We start from the raw sequence: 24,932 nt of genomic DNA on the forward strand, positions 1-24,932 counted from the left end.
GTGCCAGCAATGCCCCGCTGCCATGTACATTGGTCAAACTGGACAGTCTCTACGTAAAAGAATAAATGGACACAAATCAGAGTCAAGAATTATAACATTCAAAAACCAGTCAGAGGACACTTCAATCTCTTTGGTCACTCGATTACAGACCTAAAAGTGGCAATTCTTCAACAAAAAAACTTCAAAAACAGACTCCAAGGAGAGACTGCTGAATTGGAATTAATTTGCAAACTGGATACAATTAACTTAGGCTTGAATAAAGACTGGGAGTGGATGGGTCATTACACAAAGTAAAACTATTTCCCCATGTTTATTCCCCCTTCCCCAGCCCCCACTGTTCCTCAGACGTTCTTGTCAACTGCTGGAAATGGTCCACCTTGATTATCACTACAAAAGGCTTTTTCCCCCCTGCTCTCCTGTTGGTAATAGCTCACCTTAAGTGATCACTCTCCTTACAGTGTGTATGGTAACACCCGTTGTTTCATGTTCTCTGTGTATATAAATCTCCCCACTGTATTTTCCACTGAATTCATCCGATGAAGTGAGCTGTAGCTCACGAAAGCTTATGCTCAAATAAATTGGTTAGCCTCTAAGGTGCCACAAGTCCTCCTTTTCTTTTTAGTAAAAAGACTGGTGTTACTCCGCAGTTTCCTGCTCCTCGTGTCAGCTGTTGTCCCAAAGAGCCAATTCCAACAATATCCCACATAGCAAAGTGCTGCTGTAGTAGCTCCGAGATTGTCTAGAGGGACCCAAAACAAATACATCACTGTTTAATTGTTTAACTCTTATTTCCCTGGTTGATGCTAATCTATATCACCATTGCCTTTATCAGTTAACAGTGTGATCAGGGGAAACACCATCTGGCAAATCTAATTTCAAATATCAAAATAATGGCAAGAATGTGCAGAGAAGAAATATCCACAAATACCTGTGGTCAACATTTCAAAAACTTTGGGCCTTCATTTATGCCCGGAGAAAGTGCACAGTCAAACAGGGAAATTGTACTTCCAAACTAGTATTGGTGCAAGGAAATGTGGCAACTGCAAGTTCCATACTACATTTTGGAGTGTTCAAACAAAGCACTGAGCCTGGCCTGATAATAGAATAGGCAACTGTGATTTTAAGAGATCAAATCATGATGGAAAAATGTTGACTTGAATTTCAAAATTAGCATGTAATGGAATGCAATAGATGTAATCTATCTTGATTTTAATAAAACGTTTGATACCGTGTCTGTGTCATTAAAATCTTCCCAACAAAATTCAAATTAACTTAGATAAGAGCTTTGTCACACAGATTGTAAACTGGCTGGATCATGAACAAAATAGTACCATATCAAGGGTGGACTAAGATGTCTAGTGGGGTTCTGCAGGGATTAAGGTTCGATATAATTTTACTAACATCTTTGTTAATGAATTGGGAAAGGAGTTACAGAATGTGTTAAATTTGCAGATGAAACTAAATAGGGAGGAGTGAAGAAGTGATAGGGAAATAATACAGAAGGAACTGGCAAGATCAGAAATAGTAGAGGCGATTGCAAAATTAGGTTAAACCTGGAAAAATGAAAGCTAAAACGTGGGGAAATATAATCCAAAACACAGATATACTAGAAGTTGGAGAGACTTGAAAAGCATTCCTGGCAAAAACAGGCCTAATGAGAGTAGGGGACAGCAAATGTGAGGTGAATTTTTTATGATATGGCAGCAAAAAGTCAGTGTAAATCCTAAATCCTAGAGAAGTTACATTCCTACATCCTTGGGCTTTGTGCAAGGCAGAGTGAATTTCATTCTGCAAACACGTCTGAGGTAGAGAAGAGGCAAAGTAATACTGTTCAGATCTAGGTTAGGCTTAGTCTTTCAGACCAAATAAAAACTAAAGTTAGGGTTAGGGTTTGATGGCACCAAATGATAAAAGTTATTCTTAGGAGATTTCAGCCCCAAATGGTGAAATCTCACAGGATCAGCTGTTTTAATGAGATTTGGGCCAGAGCCGAACAGAACTACAAAATGGCCCCATCCCACTGTGTTTAACACCTCTGAGAATCAGGCTGCTTATTTAGATGTTTAATTTTAGGCATCCAAGTTTGAAAATTTTGGTGTAATATGAACGGTGTGAATATTGGATTAAATAAATTGTATTTTTAAGTGATATAAACCTTCATGCATCAGGACATAATCACTGACTGACAGGTTAGTAAGAAACTTCCCATAATGGCAAATTACCCCATATTTGTCTACTCTGGGGTTTCTTGCACCTTTTTCTGAAGTATCTGGTACTGGCCATGGTTACACAGGATATTGGACTAGATGGACAACTGGTTGCACCTGCTTTGACAGTTCCTGTGTTCTGTGCCGCAGAGTTTATCCTGCAACACTGGAACAATGGCTTTAAACAACTAATGTGCAGTTATTGAATAGTTTTAAACAGGTTTTTTATTTCGAAAGAGAGGACAGTTTGATTAAAATGTGTCCCATGATTTTGGGCAGTTTTTAAACTATACATGCACAACTTCTATATGTTTTTCATAACCAGATCATGGCTTTTATATAACTGACTATTACAAACCAGGAGCTGTAATCACAATGCACTACTGATGCTTCATGTTAGTATAATTGCTGGCCCCTCAGAGCAGCAGTGTTATTTTAACATTAGTTAGTTTAGCCAAGTCTTGAATCTCAGATCTGCGTGGTATTTAACCGCTTCATGCTCAAAACGCTTTGATTCGAGTATGTGTTTTCCATGCATAGAGAGAAACCATATACTTTCAGAATGACCTTTGTTTTATATTGAGAGAATAACACACCATGAAAGAACAAAAGTAAGGTCTTCCTGAGAGAGCACACAATGAGTGTATCTTCTCTATCTGCTATGGACAGTAGTATGTTCCTTATATTTGAAGGTGTACACTGAAAACAGATACAACAACTGCTTAGGTAAATACAAGAAGGCTCCTTTTGACATTACTTTACTACTGTGTTTTCCAGTTGTATTGTTCAGACTTCCAAAGACAGTCTCTGCAATCAGTGTAAACTGATGATTAACAGGATCATTTATATTGGGGCATCTGGAGAACTAAACAACAGGGATAGTCAAAAGATGTGCAAGAACAAACTGTATTTTAGTCTCAATGTTTTCCATGAATATTATTTTAATCAGAAACACTTCTATTCCCTCTCCTTCCAAACCGTAATCTTTGATGATTGTGCATGCTGTGCGTGTGTAGTAGTAGCTTTGAAGGATCATAATTTAACAGCAAGTTTCTCAGTAGGGTGAAGATGAAAATGTGCAGCCTTTTGGTCTTATAGTGAATTGCTAAATCAGTTTGCATGGTGTGACACAGCTCACAGCCTTGTGCTTGACATGAAAACTCTCCATTAACATGTATTGTTACTATGCCCCGCTGTGAAAAATGTGTTAAATTAGTTGGATGACACATAAGTAATCCTCACGGATTATGGCCACTGCTTTACCTTGTTCCAAGATAGAATTTTGGGTTTCTTCTTTGAGTCAGATAAATATTAATAACTTTAATTGGTACATTTTTATCACTATATGAAAGGTATTTTGACAGACCCAGACCAGTGGGGTACAGAACTCTGATCGAAGGCAAATATACTGGCCACTGGATGAATAGTTTTCTGTTCCCTGAGTAACCAGAGCAGGGACTGCGCTAGAGCAATCAGGAACCTGCTAGAACCAATTAAGACATGCAAGCTAATTAAGACACCTGGAGCAAATTAAGAACATACTAGAATCAATTATGGCAGGCAGACTAATCAGGACACCTGGTTTAAAAAAGGACCTCCCATCAGTTAGTGGAGGGCATGCAAGGAGCAGGGAGTGAGAAGGTGTGCTGCTGGAGGACTGAGGAGTACAAGCATTATTGGGCTTCAGGAAGAAGATCCTGTGGTAAGGATAAAGAAGGTGCTGGGGGGAGGCCATGGGGAAGTAGCCCAGGCAGCTGTAGCTGTCATGCCATTGATACAGGAGATGTAGCTGTCATGCCGCTGATACAGGAGATGTAGGCAGCTACTATCCACAGGGCCCTGGGCTGGAACCTGGTGTAGAGGGCGTGTCTGGGTTCCCCCTCCATGCCCCCAATTCCTGATTGTACACCGGAGGAGTTGACCTGGTCTGTGAGCAACACCAGAAGCGAAGGTCTAATTTGGAAAAGGATCTGGCCTGTCCCCGACTCACTAGGTGGGACAACAGAGACTGCAGAGATTGTTCTCCATTTCCCCTATGCTGGCCAGTGATGAGGTTAGCTGAGTAAATGGCAGGTTTGAGCCTCTAGCAGAAGCAGCCAAACTGAGGGCTACCGTGAACCTCTGAGGTGAGCAAATCTGCCAAAAAGTGCAGGACCCACCAAGGCAGAGGAGGAACTTTGTCACAGTGTATATGAAGTAGACTGGACATCTCTTACCCATTGATACTGAGCAAATTATTCATTGTTTTCTCCAAAATGTCTATGTAAACAGTCAGTTAAAGTCTACCAACCAATGAGGTGAAAAGATATGCAAAACAGAAAAGGAATGAAATGCTGTTGACTTTGGCAGATAATTTACTAACTATTTTTAATTATACTATCATCTGACAAGGTTCAGAGTGGTAGCCATGTTAGTCTGTATCAGCAAAAACAATTTGCATAAGCTTTCGTGGGCTAAAACCGACTTCATCAGATGCATTAGTCTCTAAAGTGTTTTAGTCCACGAAAGCTTATGCCCAGATAAATTTGTTAGTCTCTAAAGTGCCACAAGGACTCCTCATTATCATCTGAGTTGATTCACACCTGCGGTCAAGGCCCACATAACCCTGAGGGGATCAGAGTTTTATATTATAGTTCATAGGCACCTTCCTCTATGTTATAGAGGAGCAGCCTATAGAGTCCACAGAAAGGAAACTCAGATCACACCAAAGTGTTGCATGCTGGGACCTGTAAAAGTCCCATGCCTCTGTAGTAGTCTTGTTTAAGTGCCAGCTGTAGAGTGCTGACCGCACAAGATGAAGAACACAATTGTGTCCCTATCCTGATGTTCTTCCAGTCTAAACAAATGGACATCACACATCAGACACAAAATGTATAGTGGGGCATAGAGAATGGCGTATAGGCCTATCTTAGAGCATAGGCATTTTTCTAATGTAAGGCATGGTGACAGCATTTTGAATGGTAAGTGTTAGTATTGGTGGTGCGCAACAGGGCTCTTGCTAGTGCTATATTGGATAGGGAAAGAGTTTCACGTGTAGGTGAAGGCAGGGAAGAAGGCAGGAAGCACAAGTGTTCCAAGTATACAGCAGATCAGAACGTCTGCAGTATGATCCATTTTATGCAAATTAGGTGTGGTGGCAGGCTGCTGAATTGTTGGTCCTAATTCCATCTATAAAACATACATATTAATTTTTTTCAGCATAATGATCTTTTTCAGTAGCATATATCAGCCACCCTGTGAGTTAGCATTTGAGTATCACAAATGATTTCTCATCTGAATATTGCAGATTTTCAGTACATTTATTCAAAAACCTATTATACAGGCATGATGCAAACTGAAACTGAATTGTAAATCTTAACAAAATTGCTTGTATTATATTAGATTAAATTTTATTCTAATCTAAAATGGTATTCACTGTGGGAAAGAAGTAGTGCATAAAAGCAGTGACATAATTTCCTGGAGGAAAACCATGCCTTATGTGAGAGTTAAAATTGAAAAACATTCTGTGTCACTAACTTTGGGGGGAAATGCCTTAACATAATATAGTTGTTCTTAAAATTGAAAGACTTGAAATTCCCAGGTAAGAGTGTACCCAAAAAAAAAGTCAAACATTTGAATACAAGGAAATGCACTGTTAACGTCACCCAAACCGTTAGAGGCTACACTTCCACTTCCCTTTCAATCCTGCACAGCTGTGAAATATAGCAGCACCTACCTGACAAGCCATCCACCAGCAGCCCCCCCCCCCCCCCCACACACACACACCCAGCGCCCCCCGCCCTCCCATTTAAACACAGGTATAAGTCTTGGACAGGTCACGGGCCATGAATGCTTGTTTATTGCCCATGACCAGTCCGTGACTTTTACTAAAAATTCCTGTGACTAAATCATAGCTTTAGTTATGATTTACTGAATGTGTTTATCCAATTTGTATGCATGTATCATTTCTGTATCTGAAGTTAGGAATATTGTCTATGTAACAATTACAGCTGTGTGGGTATGTGCTTAGGAAATGCCCACCAGACAGTAAGCAATCAGCCTTAATGGGCCATTAGGAAAAGACAATCAGTCTTCGAAGATGTGAATCCCCCATCTTCCCAGGAGTTCCTTCCTGTGGACCTTGCAAATAAGCTGTCTCATGGTTGCCCTGACACTGCAAGGTCATGTGATAATGTCACCTGGTACAAAATACCACCTTGGACACTGCTGGTACTTTTCCACTGGAAACAAAGGCTTCCTGCCTTATGTGAATTCTGTTTAAGGCAAGGAAGCAAGGCAATCTAGACGCTCCTCCCTTGCCTGCCCAGGAAGGAAGACTGCTAAAAACACCTGAAGAGAAAGGCAAGGTTGAGTACAGACTGGACCCCTTTCTCAGCCTGGAAAGAGAAATAACTGGAACTCTAAGCTACAGAAACCCTGCAACTTGCCCAAAACAACATTTGGGGTGAGAAATTACATTTTGTAACCTGTTTCTTGAGTGTATTAAGCTTAGTTTGCATGTTTTGTTTTATTTGCTCAGTAAGCTTCCTTCTTCTGTTTGCTATCCATTATAAGCACTTAAAATTTACCCTTTGTTCATTTCAAAACCCAGTTTGTGCAATTCATATTTGGGGGTGGGCAAAAAGCCTGTGCATATCTCTCCTTTGAGGGAGAGGGTGAATTTTAATGAACTTGCGCAGTGCAGATCTTTCTATACAGCACAAGACAATATTATTTGGGGTTATTCCCCAAAGGGGGTGTGCACGTGAGTGCTGGGTGAACCCTTGAGCTAATTCCTCTCACACACAGCTGATCTCAGTGTCTGCGTCCATTTGCAGCTGGGTGGGTCCCTACCTGTGTGCTGGAGAAGGCTTGAGGGCCTGGCACAGCTAGGACAGGGTGAGGAAACCTAGGCTGGTGGAACAGGCGGAACCAGTGGGACCCCAACATATCAAGTGTCATCCTGGATTATGGGTCCAACCCATCACATTCTCTGGCCTTCATATTTCTCTGTGTCTCAGCCCTTTCCTGGGCCTCTTTCTTCCCCATCATTAGCCTCCCAATTTCTCTGTGCCTTCTCTGGGTTCTCTTTTAACCCATTTCTCCTCCACCTCCTGGCCATCCCCTACACATCCCCTGTGGTGTGTTAATTGCACACGCAGATCATTCACAATAGCTGACATTACTGGGCTAGCATATAGCATATACACATACCATATTGGGATAATCAGAGCCGTTTATATACTGGCATGAATATAGATGTCATTTAGGATGTGAGCTTTTTACTTTAATGTTTAGCTCTTTTTTTTTTCTGAAGGCACTAAACTCTTTCTGAATTGAGAGGTTAGAAACTAGGGTCACATTTTCTAGTGTGTTGTTACCAAAACAAAATAAATGCATTCTATCAGGAGGTAAGCTTATTGCTACCACCTGAAAGGCTTATAAATATATTTTTATTCTTGTTATCTGAGGACTGGAATGTGGCTTGTGGTGTTAATTTATGAATTTGCTGCCACAGAGGCTTATGGCAGATTTTCCTGATAAGGTTTCCTTTCACTCTTGTTCACTGGTAAAAAATAAAGGAATTTGACTTACAGTAGATCCAGTTTCTACTGGAGTAGGGCAAAGCTGTGATTTTTCCGTGTAATGCTCATTTTCTCTTAACTAGTCCGCTAGCAGTAAATGAACCAGAACTTCATTAATGTCACACCTGTCACACAGCTTCTGCATGTTCAATATATCTGCCTCCCAGGGAAGGTAAAAAATTAGCCTGTAGTTGGAAGATGCACACAGCAGGACCTTGCACAAGGAAGATAAAGTCTGTCAGTAGGAGGTATTGAGTCAATGATATTCTTCAGCTTCCGTCAGCGTAGGTTTATTTCACAACTAAAGTGCATTTTTAACTACACTTGCCCTTTAATTCAGAAAGAATTGAGTTTGTGGAATGCTGTTTGACCAGCCTGGTCAATATTTATGCATCAAGGCCTGTTGCTGGCAAAATCAGTTTACCAACAACAGAATGTTTGGTATATCCCATTTCTACTACTCCCTCCACTTCTCAGTGGCTCCCATTTTCTTCCCACTCTGTGGTGCTGAAGAAAAAGAATGTTTTATAATTGTTTTGGTTCTTGGCACTCAGTCTCCTCTGCCCCTGTCCCTGCTGGTCCACTATCCCACCGGGGGGACTTAGTCTGCTGTCTGTAACACACTAGTATTTCCTCCTCCAAGATAAGAGTAGAATTGGGACTGACAGAGCAGATTCACTCAGCATAGTTGAGTGAGAGAGATGAACATCTCAGCACTAAAATCAGCAGCCATTAAACTAACAGTGACGGGATCCAAAGGGAACATGTTAAGAGATTCTAACATGCCCACTCCCCTTTGAATCTTATGAGCAGGGCGCACTCAAAGTCATTGTCTTCTTTGTGATGACTATTTAAACCTTTGCATGGAGATAAAGGCTGGTATAAAACCGCTGTATTCTCAGTTGTACGGCGGTTCCGGTTAGCTCGGCCCGCGGCAGGAGAAACACAATGTTTTAGCCTGGATATTCTGACTAGTGTTCAAAAGTTGAAAACTTAAAGTTTTCTTAGTTAGTAACTGGAAACTGTTTTTTCCAGGGATAATTCTCCAAACTAGTTGTGTTTCTTGCAGCTGTGTACAGTCCTGAGCTGCCACTGGGTTGGGTGCATTCTGGTGAATGTTTGGATATTTTTAATACAGTAGGAATATCGAAATGATCCGAGCCATAAGAAGTTTAAGATTCAAATAAGCATCCAAATATTGGATGTTTACCTGAGCCTGCAAAGGCTACCCAGGATTGTGCTTGCCAACAATCCCATTTTGGCCCAGACTGGCCAGGTTTTTAACCTCAATCCTAGGTTTTTGTTGTCCTAGGCAGCTCAGCTAACAGCTGATGTGGAAAAAAAATGGATATCGTCCTGCCATAATGGGTTGCCATGGGAAACAGGTGGAAGGCCTGAGGCTACCTCAGCTTTCTGTCTCCTTACTCAGCTGCTCTGCCCCCTGCAGGGTGTGAGAGCTAAATATAAAGCAGCCAGAGAGCAGGCAGAATCCAAATGACAACCCAGTCTGAGCACTGAATAGTTCTGTAGTGCCCCTACCCCTATCCCATCCCAGGGGCTGAGTGGGGGAGAAAGAAGGCCGAAAGGTAAACAGAAAGCTGGTGGATGCATGGGATTGAAGGACATTAAGGGAGATCTGGGAGGACCCAGAGAGACACTGGGTATCACAAAGGTCTAGAAGACAAAGGAGGAGTCTGGGTACCTGGGATTACTCACTAGAGAATAGAGGACATTCAGTAGGGTGGCAAAATCTCCAAACCTGCCTCATCTCCAACAGAGCTGAGAAGAATGCTAGAGCCTCCTCCCTCCCCCGCCCCCCCAGATGAAAAGAAAGGAGGAAATGTTCCCCACAGGAGAGAGAGTAGGGGAGATGCCCCATATCTGTCCAATCACTAATGGAGAGTGATGCCTCCTGAACATGCTGCTGGAAGACCAGGCCTTCTGCCCTTCCTTGAAGACATGGGGGTAGGAGGCTACTTGGCCTTCTCCCTCACAAAGGCTACTGCACATAAAGGAAGGAAGCTTATTTGGAAATAGAGGAGTTGGGCGGGGCCTCCACAGCTTCAGATAAACATCCAAACTTGCAGATGCATAATGCTGAGGCTTCAATCATTGAAAGTGTTATAGTAAAGCCAACCTGGGATCCACCATAATTCATATAATTTGCAGCAGCTGGCAGCCCAACCAAACTCCTGGCTTTTTGAAGAATTGTTTCTGGGCAGGAGGAAAGAATTGTTAGGAACTCGGCACAGCCTCAGCAGTAGCCTCAGCACATAAATGTTTCTTTGGCAGGATACTGCACTCCAGTTAATTGCATACTTTTGTCTGAAACTAGCCCATCATGAGCCCAATATGTTCCTGAACTTGCTGAAATAAACAATGTGCATGCCTCCCTCTGGAGCATAGTCAGTAGGGACTCACTGCCGACAGTACATATGATCGACCAGATATTGGGGAGCATAGCCAGGCACAACTCACCGGTGTGATGCTTCCTGCTGGTCATCCTGGGAATTTGCTCTCCAGCCTCCGGAGCATCCTCTGTAGGCTGGTGTCCCACTTGCCTCAGGCTCCTGTGTCCCTCCCAGTGCCCCTTCCCTCAGGGTTCTGTCCTCTGCAGTCCCCCCACAGTCTCTGGGTCTCCCCACCCTGGGGAATCGCCACCCACTTTGCCTCAACAGCTACTGCCAGTCCTCATCTAGCCCCCGCACACTGGGGCAGACTGCAGTCTGTACCACTCATCATCAGCAAGGAGGGTTTGGGCCTGCTGCCTTTGCCTAACCTTGGACTGCCCCTCTGCAACCCCAGTACCTGCTTTAGGCCTTCAGCAAGGCCTGCAGGCTGGAGGTTTTCCAGCCTGGAGCTCCCCAGCTCCTCTGGCCTTTCCCCAGCCCTGGTTCACTCTAGGTACCCTGGTGAGCTCCCAAGCAGCCAGGCCCATCTCTCTCCACAGCTAGAGAGAGACTGCCTGAGCTCCTGACTCACAGCCTTTTATAAGACCAGCTGTGGCTGCCTTCCCCCTCAGCCTAGCCTTTGGCTTTCACCCCCAGACCTCTCCCAGGGCTGGCTGCAACCCTTTCAGGCCCAGAGCAGATGACCATCCAGCTACAGGGAGCTTTGGATTAAAAAAAAAAATGCATGGTTTACAGATGTTTATAGAAGGAGTTTATCATTGTTGACAGATGTATTCTTCTTTGGGGTGTGCTCATGTTGATTCCATTCTAGGTGTGCATGTACACCCATGTGCACAGCTGGAGATTTTTGCCTTAGCAATATCCATAGAGTTGACTATGGTGCCCTCTTGAATGCCGCGCTCATGCGTTGGTATATTAGACGCTGCCAACACTCTCAGTTTCTTCTTACTGACTATGACTTGTCTTGCATTGCAAGAGCATTAGCGATTCTTCGCAGCCATTGTCTGTCGTCTTTGTATATAGTTTGTAGGTACATAGTTAGCCATTAAGTTAAGAGTTAGGTTTGTTGGTCATTAGAGTTGCTGGGACTTCGCCCTGGAGCGAGGCATGCCCCGCTCTCCCGGCTTCAAACCATGCTCGTCATGCAGCAGGCCGATGCCTATTAGTGACCCACATGACAGCTGTTTGAAGTGTTTGGGGGAGTACCATAGAAAGGACAAGTGCAGAATCTATAAGAACTTTCACCCTACAACCCAGAAGGAGTGAGATATCTGCTTGAGGGCCCTCATTGGATCCCTCCCACTCAGACCCCACACTGAGCACCTCAGCATTGGTGCAGAGCTCGCCGTCGGCACTGGGCTCTGCCTGGCACCATTCCCCCTCACTGGTGCCTAAGAAGCAGCAAAAGAAGAAGAGCACCAGAAGGCGATGTACCTGCCCTGGGACTTCACAGGGGTACTGCTGAGGTCAGACCACCCAGCCCAGCCAGGGATCTGACTCTGGGGAGTGGCAGGGGACCCCAGCTCCTCCTAGGGCCCTTGTTGCTCAAAGCAGCCCCGGCGGCTAAAGAACAAGCAAGCCGCACCACAGACACCGCGCCAGGTGCCGGACTCAGCTTAAGGGCCCAATACCTAAAGGCAAGCCGGTCATAGGACTGCTCCATAGCGCAGTGGAGCATCCTTGGTTCCCAGACTGCAGGCGTAGATCCCCATCTCTGTGGTCTAGTACCCTGGCACCACGTCTCCGGTCAGAAGACCCAGGTCCCCAACGCCGCGCTCTCCCCCTACAAAACATGGGACACCACAGTTGAGGCACCAGTCCCCGTACCACCAGTACTGGCGAGCTTCCCACCAAAGATCGCCACAGCTCAGGTCACCCTCATCCAGATGGACTTCCAGACATCAGACCTCTCTGAGGCAAGATCACTCCCTATTGCAGCACCAGTTTTCATTCCCCCGGTACCGCTTGTCTGGCAGGCACCAATGCTCACCTCACTGGTCACCAACCAGGGTCAGTCAGCAAACTCAGGCCTCGACAGCTCCACCTTGGCCCCCGGAAGGGCAATGGTCAGAGTTGGATCAAGAGTTCAGCCCCTCGCTAAGGAGAGGTGATTCACCGCCGACCCATGAAACTGGCACAGCACCTGTAGCGACAGCAGGGACGGGGCCCGCTCAGTGGCCGTATTGGACCCCGGGAGCATGCCCATAATGCCAGTCCCATATTCCCACCAGTCCTCCCTCACTGCCTTAGACTAACCACCGCCGGCACCGGAGTCAGAACACAGTACCAAATCCGATATGGGGGCAGCGCAGGAGCCGTCCCCGGAGAAGGAACAGGAACCCGCCCCTCCCTAGGCGGTGCAGTTGTCATCATCGTCTCCAGACAAACGGGTGGTGAGTAATTCCCAAATGGGCAACCCCCCCCAACGACTTCATGGAGCACCAGGCCCTTCTTAAGGGTGGCTGCCAACTTGAACTTCAAAACTGAGGAGGTCACGGAGGAGTCCGATGACCTCTTCAACATTATTTCCTCCTCCACCCCAGCCCAGGTCGAACTACCCGGCCACCCAGTGGTCCTTAAGCTTGCCAAATTGCTGTGGCAGACCCCCTTCTCAGATTTCACCTATTTCTAAGAAGGCAGAAAAGAAGTACTACATCCCTGCAAAAGGGTTAGTATATCTGTGAACACAGCTTCCAGCGGCATTACTGGTCATGTCCCCTGTTAATAAAAGGGACAGGCCGGGGCAAGTCAGTGGCATGCTGAAAAACAGAGGCCAAGAGACTGGACTTATTTGGCACAAAGATTTATTTTATTTATTTCAGCTCAGACCTGCACTATGTTTCAATAATTCTCATTTAAGATGGGGGGGAGGGAAGACCATAGTTCTCCTCAATACCCCCCTGAATGAGAATATACCTACCACAGGAGAGAAATACACTAAGGCATTGATGGGTCTTAGGACTTATTAATGCACAGGTTTCCAAATGTTTCTCTTTGCAAACCTCGCCATGAGTGGATAAGACTATTCTAGAGAATTTTCATGGGTGCAGTAATAAGGTATTTAGGGATTTGTTCCATTTGATAAGGATAGATCTTCTGTGAGTACATTTTCAAAAATGGAATCCCTAGGGAATGCCTGTCCAGATGCTTGTTTGGTCACAATATTTGCACATACAAATACCTACACAAATGGTTATCTGAGCAGATGATTAGCCATTTGCATGCACAAGGATTTGAAGTAGTGCAGCTGTGGAGGAGTTCACTTTTGCACACAGACCAGGTCTTCTGCCTTTTGAAAATGTGGTCCTGTTTTCTAAAGGCCAGATTCTTACTCAGGTAAATCTTCCATTGACCTCAGGGAGAGTTTTACCTGAATAAAGATCTCGGGATATTGGGCCATAGCTGGTAATTTCCCATCGGAGGGAGGGTTAAATACAGGCTTTCTAGCAGCTGTGGGGTAGTTCAGAATGCACAGTGCTAGTGTCCCATGGTGTTCTGACTCAATCCCTGCAAGGGTATGGTCATAAAAGACACACTAATTCCCCCCTTTGAAAGCTCTGTGTTTGTAAGAGATGATGTAACAGAAAATGACTGTCTAGGCAATGCTGTGATATTATTCCCTGCTTCTGTAAATGGTACTGTAAGGAAACGTATAAAAACATGCCACACCCCATTAATCTAAAGAGCCTGCTTGTTTTGAGAGGTAGTAAGAGTTAAATTTAATTATTTTACAGCAGAAATAGGTAGGGTTTGAGCCTTCGAGCAAAACTATGTGTGCGCGCGTTCATGCACCTGAGCCTTTCTGGACTATTTGTTTTTAAATGTTTATAGTTTTATTGTACACAAAATAGCATTTAAAGGCTGTCTTCCTGAAGAGGCAGCTGCCTGCTACAGAATAGCTTCCGCACAAATGGCTAACACCATCAAACCTAATTGGGGGGGTGGGAAGACTCTAGTATTGACAGTGTTCTAAAGCAATGGTCCAAACCACTACACTAACATTAGTGTGAATTGTAGTGCTTTGAGGCACTACTGCAGAATGGTGAGAAGACAGTGTTGTTTTAGTCAGCATTTTACCAACATGCTCTTGTCTTGCAAGCAATATGGCTGGCTGAATTGCAGTGCAAGACTTGAATTGATCACTGGAAAGAACAAATCATTGAACTGCTGCATTAACGTGTGTCTGTGGTGCCCATTCAATAAAAAAAATTAAAGCATGTTGTGGATTGCATACCTACAATGGAACTAGCATATGAAAGATTTGCAGGGTAAATTACTATTGCCATACAGTAGGTCAGTCAGACTGGACAACAATTGCTATATTCAACTCGCTGCAAATATCCACTTTGCCTTTTCATATCTTCAGTTTTCCTGAGGCTAAAGTTCTTTTCAAGGACAAAACTACATAGTTTAGGTCTGTTAGAAGGTTGTGCCATTTTAAAAGTCGTATATGCAAGGAAGGGGAAAAATTGTGTTTTTAATAGATGTTTGTGTTGGCTTTTGTGGTGACTTGTGGATGAAAAGATCTATAGAAGCCATTAGTTGAAATGTATGTCAGAGGAAAACATAATGGTGGTGGCCCTAGTAAATTACTTTGAATCCATTCTTCTATTGATGTGACAGTGTAGTGAGGAGGGGATGGGGAGAAATTTGCACTGAATACTCCCACAGACAATCATTTGCATTTCTGCACAGCAAAGGCATCTCTGAACAGAAGCAGATCATGTAAGACTAGTGAGAACTTGGGGTCAAATTTTCTTTTTCTGACTCTCCTTCTGTCCTTATTAAGGACAAGATCTCTTAACTTTTAGCTGAAATAAGAAACTCCCTACAACTTCAAAATGAGATCTAGACCAGTCAGATTATCAAAGACTGTTAATTTTATTTATTTATTTATTTATTTATTTTGGTGGGAAGAGCTGTGTTTTGTATGCTCAGGTTCTCAAGTACTAGAAGGCACAACAACACTTTTTAATAAAGGGTGTTTCTAATTCTTATGTTCAGACACCCAAACCAGTATGTGTGGTGCATACACATGTAAACCAAACAAACGGTTTTACAGTGAAAACCTTTGTATTTCGGATTTCGCCTTGCATATAAATGCATGACTAACTTACTCGTTGACTAGAACTATTTATTTTACTCTCACTACACTTTTATTTTTAAAAAATCTTCCATTTTCCACTGAAATATAGAATGCCAATGGGCTTGAACTCATGACTGATCACAAATAAGAGTCACTAATGGGTTGATTTGAGTTACTGCCATGTCCAAGTTTACCACAGTGACCACTGTAGCTCTGGTGAAAACTATTAACTGTATTCTGATTAACCACAAATTCCATAAGAACTCAGCATGGTTCCAAAAATACATTTCTGCCAAAACTAATTGATGGTGTCCTATTTTCTAAGTGATAGTCTCTTTAAGCAAATATAAATATTAATAAAATTCTGACCTCTATAGACTGCTCTAGTTATAGTACCTGATGATTAAGACTATGATTTTGTCTCAGAGGTCATGGTAGTCATGGAGTCTGTGACCTCCAAAGACCTCCATGACTTCAGCTTGCAGTGGCTGGGAGCTGTAGGGTCCCCCCGCCACCCCTCCTGAGCTCCAAAGCCACTGCAGGCGGTGGGGGTACCCCACAGCTCCCAGAAACTGCAGGGGCCCCTCCAGAGCAGCGGGGGTACCCTGGGGCTCCAGGGTACCATGGCCAGCGGGGGCTCCCAGAGCTCCAAGCCACTGGGGAACCCCACAACTCCAAGCTGCAGGCACCAGGGGACCCTGGAGCTCTGAGCCCCATGGGCAGTAGGGTCCCCAAGCTCCAAGCCAGGGCCTCACAGCTGCCGCAGGAGGTGTGGGAACCCCACAGCTCCCCATTTTATCACATATTTTTAGTAAAAGTCACAGGCTTCCATGAATTTTTCTTCATTGCCTGTGACCTGTCTATGACTTATTAAAAATATATCCATGACAAAATAGCCATTTGAGAACTTGCCTTCAAAAATGTGAGGTAGAATTCCCATTTTAATGTTGGAAAAAGCATGTCAGACCAACGAGAACAGTGTATAAACAAATACTTCAGACCACATATATCATCATTAAATACTTCAAATGCCAAATATGTAGGTCTAGATCTTCAGCCCCACTTCATCTGCCTTTTGCTTACTATGGTGGAGCAAAGCCTAAAGCCAGCCTAACCAGCCCCTTGAAAATTCCCATGCAGTGCAAATCCTCAGGTGGTGTAGAGCTGAAGTAGCAAATTCTGTGCAACTCACCCTATGGCCTCAGTGCAGGTGATGTGTCATTGGGAGAGCCGTGAGTGGCTGAGCCCCTCCATGCTCCAGTGATATCCAGCTACTGGAATGAATGTTTGAGGGCTGTGTGTTGGCACTGTAAGCTACAACAGACTGCTCTAACTTGTGCTGGGTGTCTGGACATAGGCAGATTGGCTACAGGATCTAGGGGGTTACAAAGGTGGCAGTCATTTTTGCACATGTCCATCCTCTGGTCTTGCACTGAGTACAACCAGAGTGGAGGATTTCCCACATCGTGTCTCTGCCATGGTACCTGGGTAAAGTATAACATGGTAGGTATGCACAAAACCTATGGACTTCCAAATATATGCATAGTATAGCTATGTGGTGAAAAAGTGTCACTACTGGGTGTACAACCAGAACTTTACAGTTTCAAAAGTAACTGAGCAACAGCATTATGATGCTATTTAATCCTCTCTTATGCCTAACCAGGGCCTCCCTGGACAATGGAACCAAACTCTGCAGCAGCAGCTACTTAGTTCTGTGGATGTATCATAAATAAATTTTTTAAAAAAGGAAACAGAACCATGGTAAGACTGGTTTGCTGCTGCCTAAAGTCAGGAAACAAGATTGTGATAGTGTGAAAAATTATCTAATACAATATCGTGATGACACATACTTTTTTTGGATAACATAACCCTGTTAGCACAAAGGGCTCCAGGGCAATATGCTGGGAAGAAATAAGAGGAGGAAGCCAGAATGCCTTTGAAGTTTTGCTGTTAAATTTAATTTTGAAAGGTGGAAGATAATATATAAATAAACTGTTCATTTTTTTTTTTCTAAAAAACACTCTGGAAGGTCTTTTGTTACAATGTGAAAATACATCATTTTTATGCTAATGAGAAGGAGAGGGAAGCATGGCAGTTCCTTTTCAGTAATAAAGGAAGAAAGGCTGCTGGCAGAAGAAACCCTGAAAGGATTCTGTCTTCTGACCAGGGGGATTGTAGACTATACTAATATTACTCCTATGTTTTGTGTCCTACAACCCTATGCTTATTTGAACACCAGAACTGCATAGAACCATTTTAGTCCACATGTCAGTTTTGTCCTCATTTGTCTTGTTATGATTCTGTTTAAATTTGATTTTGGGGGCAGTTTAATTTGCTTTAACTCTTTCTCTCTCTCTCTCTTTTTAAGGTCAACTCAAATCAAAACATACTCATGGGATAATGCCCAGGTTATTTTGGTCGGTAATAAATGTGACATGGAGGACGAGCGGGTAATCCCCACTGAGAGAGGCAAACATTTAGCAGAGCAACTTGGTAAGAAGAGAAATGATGAGCAGGTTTTGTGATTGACTGTAACATTGCACTGAGTACTATCACTAATTGCTGCAAGAGTTTTAACAAAGTTCATCCACCTGCCAGTATAAAGAAATCTATCCGTAGCAAGTGATATGCAACACCTGCCTTCTACGTTTGCTGGCTGAGATGTGAGCTACTTGTGCTGGAATCATTAGGACTGTAATACCAGTAGAATGGGGTACACAGTTAATGCTACATCCTGTGGTGGGTTTCTTCAGTGCTGTGACAGGACACTGCTACCCGCACAGTTTCCTGAAGGAGCCCTTGAGTTTAGAGTAGAGACTTGTTTGGTATAGCATCATAGTCAGTTCTTTATTCTATCCCTTAGAGAGTATGGTAAGGGTTACTAAATACAGAAAATAACATTACACACTACGCACAAACTAGGAAATAAAATAACTGATTCTGCTTAGTTTTTTTATTTATGAGAAAACAGTGAGTGATTAAGAGTAACACAGTAAAATTAGCTTCTCCAGCATGAATTAACTATGAGGCATTCTAACCTTCTAAAGCTCCTACTCTAGGCTTAGGGTAAGGATGGAGGTCTGCCCTTTAGTTCCTTGCTGAATGATCAACACAGCAATTGGAGACCACAGACCATGCTACTCACATGTGTATCCCTTTGAAGTTGATGTGCTTCTACCAACCACCTGCGTATACTTGCCCAAAACAACACTATAAGGGGCTTGCAAGCCAGCTACCAGCAATTCCTCTGGGTTCAGGGTGTCTGAGTCTGTAATTTTCTTGTCCCTCCCATTAGAGCCTTGCTAATATTTGTTTCATACAGTGATAAGACCCACTTTCCTAAAATCCCATATACATTCTTCAGTAAAAGTGGAAAAACTCACTGCTTAAATATTCTCTTTTGTACATATAACTAGTTTAAAAAAAGTCACATCTTTAGCCAAAACATCAACTGAAACTTTTTTGCAAATTCAGAAAACTTGCATTATTATTTACAACATCCAGAAAGGCCTTCAGCTCCCACTGAAATCAGTGGAGTTACTCTACATGTACACTGATGTAAATGAGGCAGGATCTGTTAGCCAGATTCTGATTTCTAGGTGGTGGTCCTAACCACAGGGATAATTATTATGCAGCTTGGAGCATCTGTCCTTTGTTCTGCCGAACAGTGGAAGTAGCTTTTCTTGTGGTATGAAAGTAGCCTTGTGGTATTTTGACTGAGCCAGAATCAGAAAATATCAGAATCTCACAAGAACCTGATGTTAAGATTTCCTACCCAATTTAGCAGACTCCACAGATCCCAATATTTTGGATAAGTATCCAGATGTTCAGGGGGTTACCAAAATCCAACCCCTAAGCCTTTGGAGGTTTACCAGTCACTTCTATAAAAAGATACATTTTTTCCATGCGTTAAAACTCACTGTGGCAGGGCACTTTTTGATTCCTGGTGAACACATGATAAACTTCAGCTCACCTTCTTTGCACAAGAAGCGGTTTTGACATTATTGGAACTCCCCTCCCCTCTCTCCCCCCACCACTACCACCCTTTTTTCTTTGAAACAAAATGTTGGCAAAATCAAAATGATTTTGCAGTGCATTTTAGTTTTGATGGAACTGCATTTTTCGAATGGAAAATGATTCCATCAGAAGTTTTCCAACCATCTCTGTCCTTTGGCAACCGTCAGATGTATGTGAGGCAGAATGTCCCATTTTCTTTTTCTTATTTAGCTGCTATTTCATGCTTGTTTAACACATTAATCTAACAACTTAATTTTTTTTATCGTGCTGACATGAAAAGGAATTTTAGGTATGCAACCACAGCTTGCTCACTGCAGAACACATAACCTGGCAAAGGAAATATATAAATGTGGCAAATCGGCCAGTAGAGGGAGCCAATTAATGTCATAATATTGATGTGGTGAAAATAGCTATTGAATTCAAACAAGTTAGTTCATATAAAACTCTGCATTCAGCAAAAATACTACACATCAATTTATTGTCAGCTTTTTTCAACAAAATTCTTTTTTACAGAAAAGAGCTGTTAAACATAATATATTGTGTATGGAATATCAGTGCTTTAAAAACATTCATATTAATCTAAATTCTACATCATTGATGAATGAAAAATCTCATTTAAGCCCCAATCCTGACAACACTTTTGCACATGCTTAAAACATTCTGGGACATGTAAAACATTTTGGAAAATTTTGAAAATTGCATATGCCCCATTGTATATGCAAAAACATATGTATATTCAAATACCTAAATTGGTGACATAGTTGCTGTAACCATAGTTGTCATGTGTCTCTCATTTCAAGGGACAGCTCCCATTTTACACAGGACTGGTGTCCCTTCGCTTATACTGTTTAAAATTATTTACATCAGAAATCAAGAGTCAAGAGCTAAGAGTTATTTACACCAAAAGAATCTCTCAGCATGTCCTGCATGATTTTTTGTTGCCGTTTCCCTCATTTGTGGTCTTTGTGATATACTGTATCCAACAGGTTGAGAGTTGTGACCATTACTATGCACATAAACTAAGTAATTACACATGCAAATTGCCAATTAAACACACTTATAGCCGTTGCAAGCACAGTTACCCAATTAGCATGCATAATCCAGGTAACTGCATATGCAAATTAAGTACACAATTTTGTATGCTTTTTTTGCATAGACAATTATGCAGGTGTCACTTTAAAACTCAGGTTCTCTGTGTATATCATAAATGTATTACAAATGTTGGCTATCTGGGACAGATTGTGCCACTAAGGCCTAGGCCCCCAGGGTTGCTCTGGAAACACAATGCCCCCCAGAATGCCCCCAAAACTCAGTTGAAGTGTTCACACTGCACCGCTCATTAGGACAGCACTACATATCCTACCCCACATGTCTGGTCAACTCTGCCATAGTGTTGTTCCCCCCCAGCGTGCGTGCATGTGTGCACACACGCGCACACACTAGAAGGGAGTCTGTCTGAAACTTGGTCTCCTGAGGGGTGGGCAGAAGTAGGGTAGAGGCTCTGATCTAGCTCTGTATCTAGGATCTGGCACCTTTCAGTGTATTATTGAGCAATTCCCCACCACCTCCTTTCTGCAACCATACCAGAGCCAGGCAGTTTGTCCTTGAATTTTTATTAAATCATACATAACTTTCTATGTCTCCCTTGGTTTTGTTCCTCCTCCTTTGCCCTATTTTTTTCTTTCCTACTGTACATTTTGATTTTTCTGCCTCCATCTTTACCCTCCTTCACTGTGTGTGTTCTCCCCTACCTCTGATGTGTACTCTGGAAATCAGTTTTACCATAGGTGAGAATTGAAGGGAATTTATCTCCTCCAACCCAAAACAAACAGCTTGCTTATTTTGTTTAGTTTTGTTCTTGGCTCAAAAATGTGCATGATGGCAGTGCTGAGAGATGTCTAGAGAAAGACAAGAATGCCACTAGGGATGATGAGGTGTCTTCAGATGAAATCTCATTTAGAATCCAAATGGGTCCTGAAGCAGAGTTTTAGGCACTATCATATGCTTATGCAGTATGTAGTCCAGCACACTGCCCTGTAACCAGGGTCCCATGTATTCTGCAGTACCTCACTGTCATTTTCCCTAATTAGAGAAAGAGAGGATACTGCAGTGTGTAAATAAGCACACTCGTATTTTGCTTCGACAGCTGGCTGAGGGGTTTAGTGATGATGCTGGTCTAGTCATGAGTTCTGAGAATGCTGATGTAGAGCTGCATTTAACTTCACGTTTAAAAGTGAAATTAATTGGGTTGCGCATGAACTCTGTTGTACGCCTCTTAATGATTTTTAAGTGTTAATATCATGCCTGTGCAAGGAGCCAGATTGCCAGCACTGGAGAGTGCTCCAGTACTCTTCAGTCACACCGTTTAGTCACAACACACAACAGGCCATTGACAGCATGATTAAAAAGCTCCAAAGCACCTGTCTACATGATGCTTTTCTGGGGGAGAAAGACTTGCCAGACTGTCATTACTTTCATGGACTCAGAGACCTGTGTTATATGAAAGCCATTTGATTAAAAGGCAGAACATGGGACTTTGTTTGCTGAATGTCTCTGATAAGCAGAGGACACTTTTGTTCAGGCCCTGTCATGAGGCGTTCTTTAAATGTATTTAAACTTTCCAAAGATAGCCCAAAGCCACAACCAAAATCAGTGAAACCAGAATATCTATGGAAGGCATCTGTGCTGAGAGGGGAGAGAAGGAGGGGTTCACTAGATAGCTGCACCCCAAACCTGTGCATGCTGGTATAACCAAGGGGTCCCCTTTTATTTTTTTGAAAAATTGGCCACCATAAGGGAGGGATTAGCATTAACCTGCATTACAATGGCTGCCATGTGACGGATGCTGCTTACAGCATAGCTGTTCCCTGACTCAATGTCAGTGCAGTCTAACGTATAAGATCGAATGGTATTTTAACTCTTGTCCCTAAATTTATCTAAACCCTTGGACCTGTCCCAGTCTTTAGCATGGTTCAGCTAGTGTAGGCCCCATGTACACTACAAAACAGAAGCATGTTGTATGTAATTGGCTCCCTGATCCAGTTGCAGGGTAGATCACCCTTTGGAGGGTGATGATAATCACTCCAGCATTTTAAATGATTCTGTCCCACTGGCTGTAAAGCTTTGTCTGTTGTGCACTGCTTCATAAGAGAGGAAGTCTCTCACAGACCTACCTCTCCAATCCCCCGCTACTCCTCAAAATGTTGTTCTGCAGGTCTCCAACAAAGAGCTGTGACAGATCACTGGCTTGTCTTCAGTAGAATGCTAGGTAGGAACAGAACACAACCTTGAAGTCATTTTAAGAAAATGCCACATCACCACCAGTGTAGACTGGGATGAGCTGTGTTAACATCACATCAACTGGTTGTGGGTAAACACTACTGAAACTGTAGAGTTGCTCCTGATGAGCTGATGTGTTAAACACCACTTGCTCCCATCTACACTGACTGCAGAGTTGTGTTCAACATCATGATACTTAGCATGACTCCTTAAGCTCATGTTCTAACCCAATCTTATTGTTAGAGCCCTGCAAATCTGCTTTATATGCCCAGACCATGTTTACAGATCGCTAACCAGATGCAGATACAAATTTTGTATCTGTACAGGGTTCTACTTATTTTCTCACAAAGACAAACCCCTAGAGACTGTTCTGCCCCTTTCTATAAACTCTTTACATGCCATTTCCTCCCCCCCTCCTCCTCCCTTCTTTTTATTCTTTTGAAAGCGCAGGTAAACAAGTTAATGAGCATCCCAACGAGTCTCTGCAAAACCAATAAAGGCAGAAGGGGGAGAAGGCAGCAGCTCAGGTTGTTTGTGTCTCTGGGCCAGCATTTGCACGGCTTTACAATCGTGGTAGATCTATGCTTGCCAGGACTCTCACAATGTACTCCCAGCTCCTGAGTCCCAGGCTTTGTAATGAGTATTAAATGTAGTGAAACAATAAACATGTTGCTGATTGGAACCAGCAAGGCAGAGAGAGAGAAATTTACCAGCTCTTCACCCTCTGAAAGTTACAGGGCAGGTGAAGGGTAAAAGGGCCAGTACATCTGGACTTTGGGTCCCCAAGGCTGTAAGGTCTGAAGTCCAGTGTGTGACTTTCCCTTCTGACCTCCAAAAGTGCTGTGTCATATCAGCTGTGAGGTGGGGGAGTTATTTCCTTTTCCTACCCTCCTCCTATGGGATTGTGTCCAGAGCTGGTTGCATTTGTGGAGAGCAGTAAGGAAAGAGTGCATGGAGGTTTCTTCTTAAAGAGGAAGAGGGGAGAACCTGAAGCTTGCCCAGCCAGGGTATAATAAAGTGGGAAGAGAGCTCACTTCTGCTAGCACGACTAGTAGTTATCATTCCAGAGCTCTGTCAGTACGAAGCAGCTCATATTACGCAGCACGCTGCCCTGGAGCCTGAGTAACAAACATCACACTAGCATGCTCACTTGTTGGGGTTGACATGGGTGTGGCACCTTGTGGCAGCTACATGTTTGGCCGCCTTGAAGGGGAACAGGGAGAGTCACCAAGAGGTGTAAGAGAGGCAGCAAAGGGAGAGGAGAGAGAGAGAATCCTGATGCATCATCCAAACACAACATTCTCACCCAGGTAGCACTTTTGACATTACAGGTTTCCTCAATTCCTTCAGCTTCTGTTCCATTCCACTTAATGCACCCTGCTTGCTCTCCGGCTTTGTCATGTCATACTCTACTCTGCATTGTGTCCTCCACTTCTGCTGCACAGAACATCACAGGTGGTGGGAACAGGGTGTTCTGTGAGTCTCTGCTGTCTTTATAATCACAAGGGAGCTGCCTCACCGCAGACACCTGCTTGCACAGAAAAATCTTTTCTTCCTGTGTTAACAAGCAGCAATGGAAAGATACCAAACAAGGGATCAAAGCAGATAGATCTGAAGTACAGAAGTGCAGTGTCTCTGGGCCCACATAATGAAATATTTCAAGCAGGAATCAGTAGGGGAGGAGAGGTCTGTGGCACAGATGTCTGCAAAATATTCATAGTGAAATGAAAAACAAACAGGACTGAGGAGTTTGCACTTCTTGAAACCTTTTGTTAAGGTACCTCCCCACACACTTTTCTAGCAAAAATGGGCCAATTTCCAAATGTAAGTGGGATCATTTTTTGTATAAAGATGGCATCTGCCTTAAAAATTATATGAAAATTCACATTTTCAGTGGAAACAAGGCAGCCATTTTGTCTTTGATAGCATTATTGCTGAGTGCAACAGAATATAATTTGGTCCAATTGCTCTGTTCTCTCATTCCCAGCTCTGAGGATCTCTTCCCCCCCCTTTTTCTCCCCTTTGCTCTGTATCACTCTCTTCCTTCCCATTGCTGCTCCTCTGTTTCAAGGTATTTTATCCACCCACATCATTGCCTCATCTACACTCTACAGCTTATACCCTTCTTTTTTCTTGTTCTGTATTTCCCTCCCTAGTTTTCCTGTCCTACCTCTGACCCACCCAATCACGCTCTTCTTTTCTCTGAACCCCACTCCACCCCCAACTTTCCAGGTGCTTTCAGCTTCATTCTCCAAAATTCTGTCCTTTCCCAACCATTCATGTTCCAGTCCTTTTTCCTCTCCTCCTCCTCTTGCTTATTCACCATTCACCACACACCAACTCCCCTCCCTTTCATCAGCCCCTCTTG

General features: G+C 43.3%; 1 protein-coding gene across 1 annotated transcript in view; it reads left to right on the forward strand.

Moving 5' to 3' along the window:
- RAB3C (RAB3C, member RAS oncogene family) overlaps positions 1 to 24,932 on the forward strand; it is a 200,611-nt gene that overhangs the window by 155,647 nt on the left and 20,032 nt on the right. The window contains exon 4 of the mRNA XM_073343988.1: positions 17,637 to 17,761. Coding sequence (XP_073200089.1) covers positions 17,637 to 17,761 — 125 coding nt within the window. The remainder of the gene's footprint in view (positions 1 to 17,636; positions 17,762 to 24,932) is intronic.

The sequence above is a fragment of the Lepidochelys kempii genome, chromosome 5 (assembly GCF_965140265.1).
Source record: "Lepidochelys kempii isolate rLepKem1 chromosome 5, rLepKem1.hap2, whole genome shotgun sequence".
Classification (NCBI taxonomy): Eukaryota; Metazoa; Chordata; order Testudines; family Cheloniidae; genus Lepidochelys; species Lepidochelys kempii.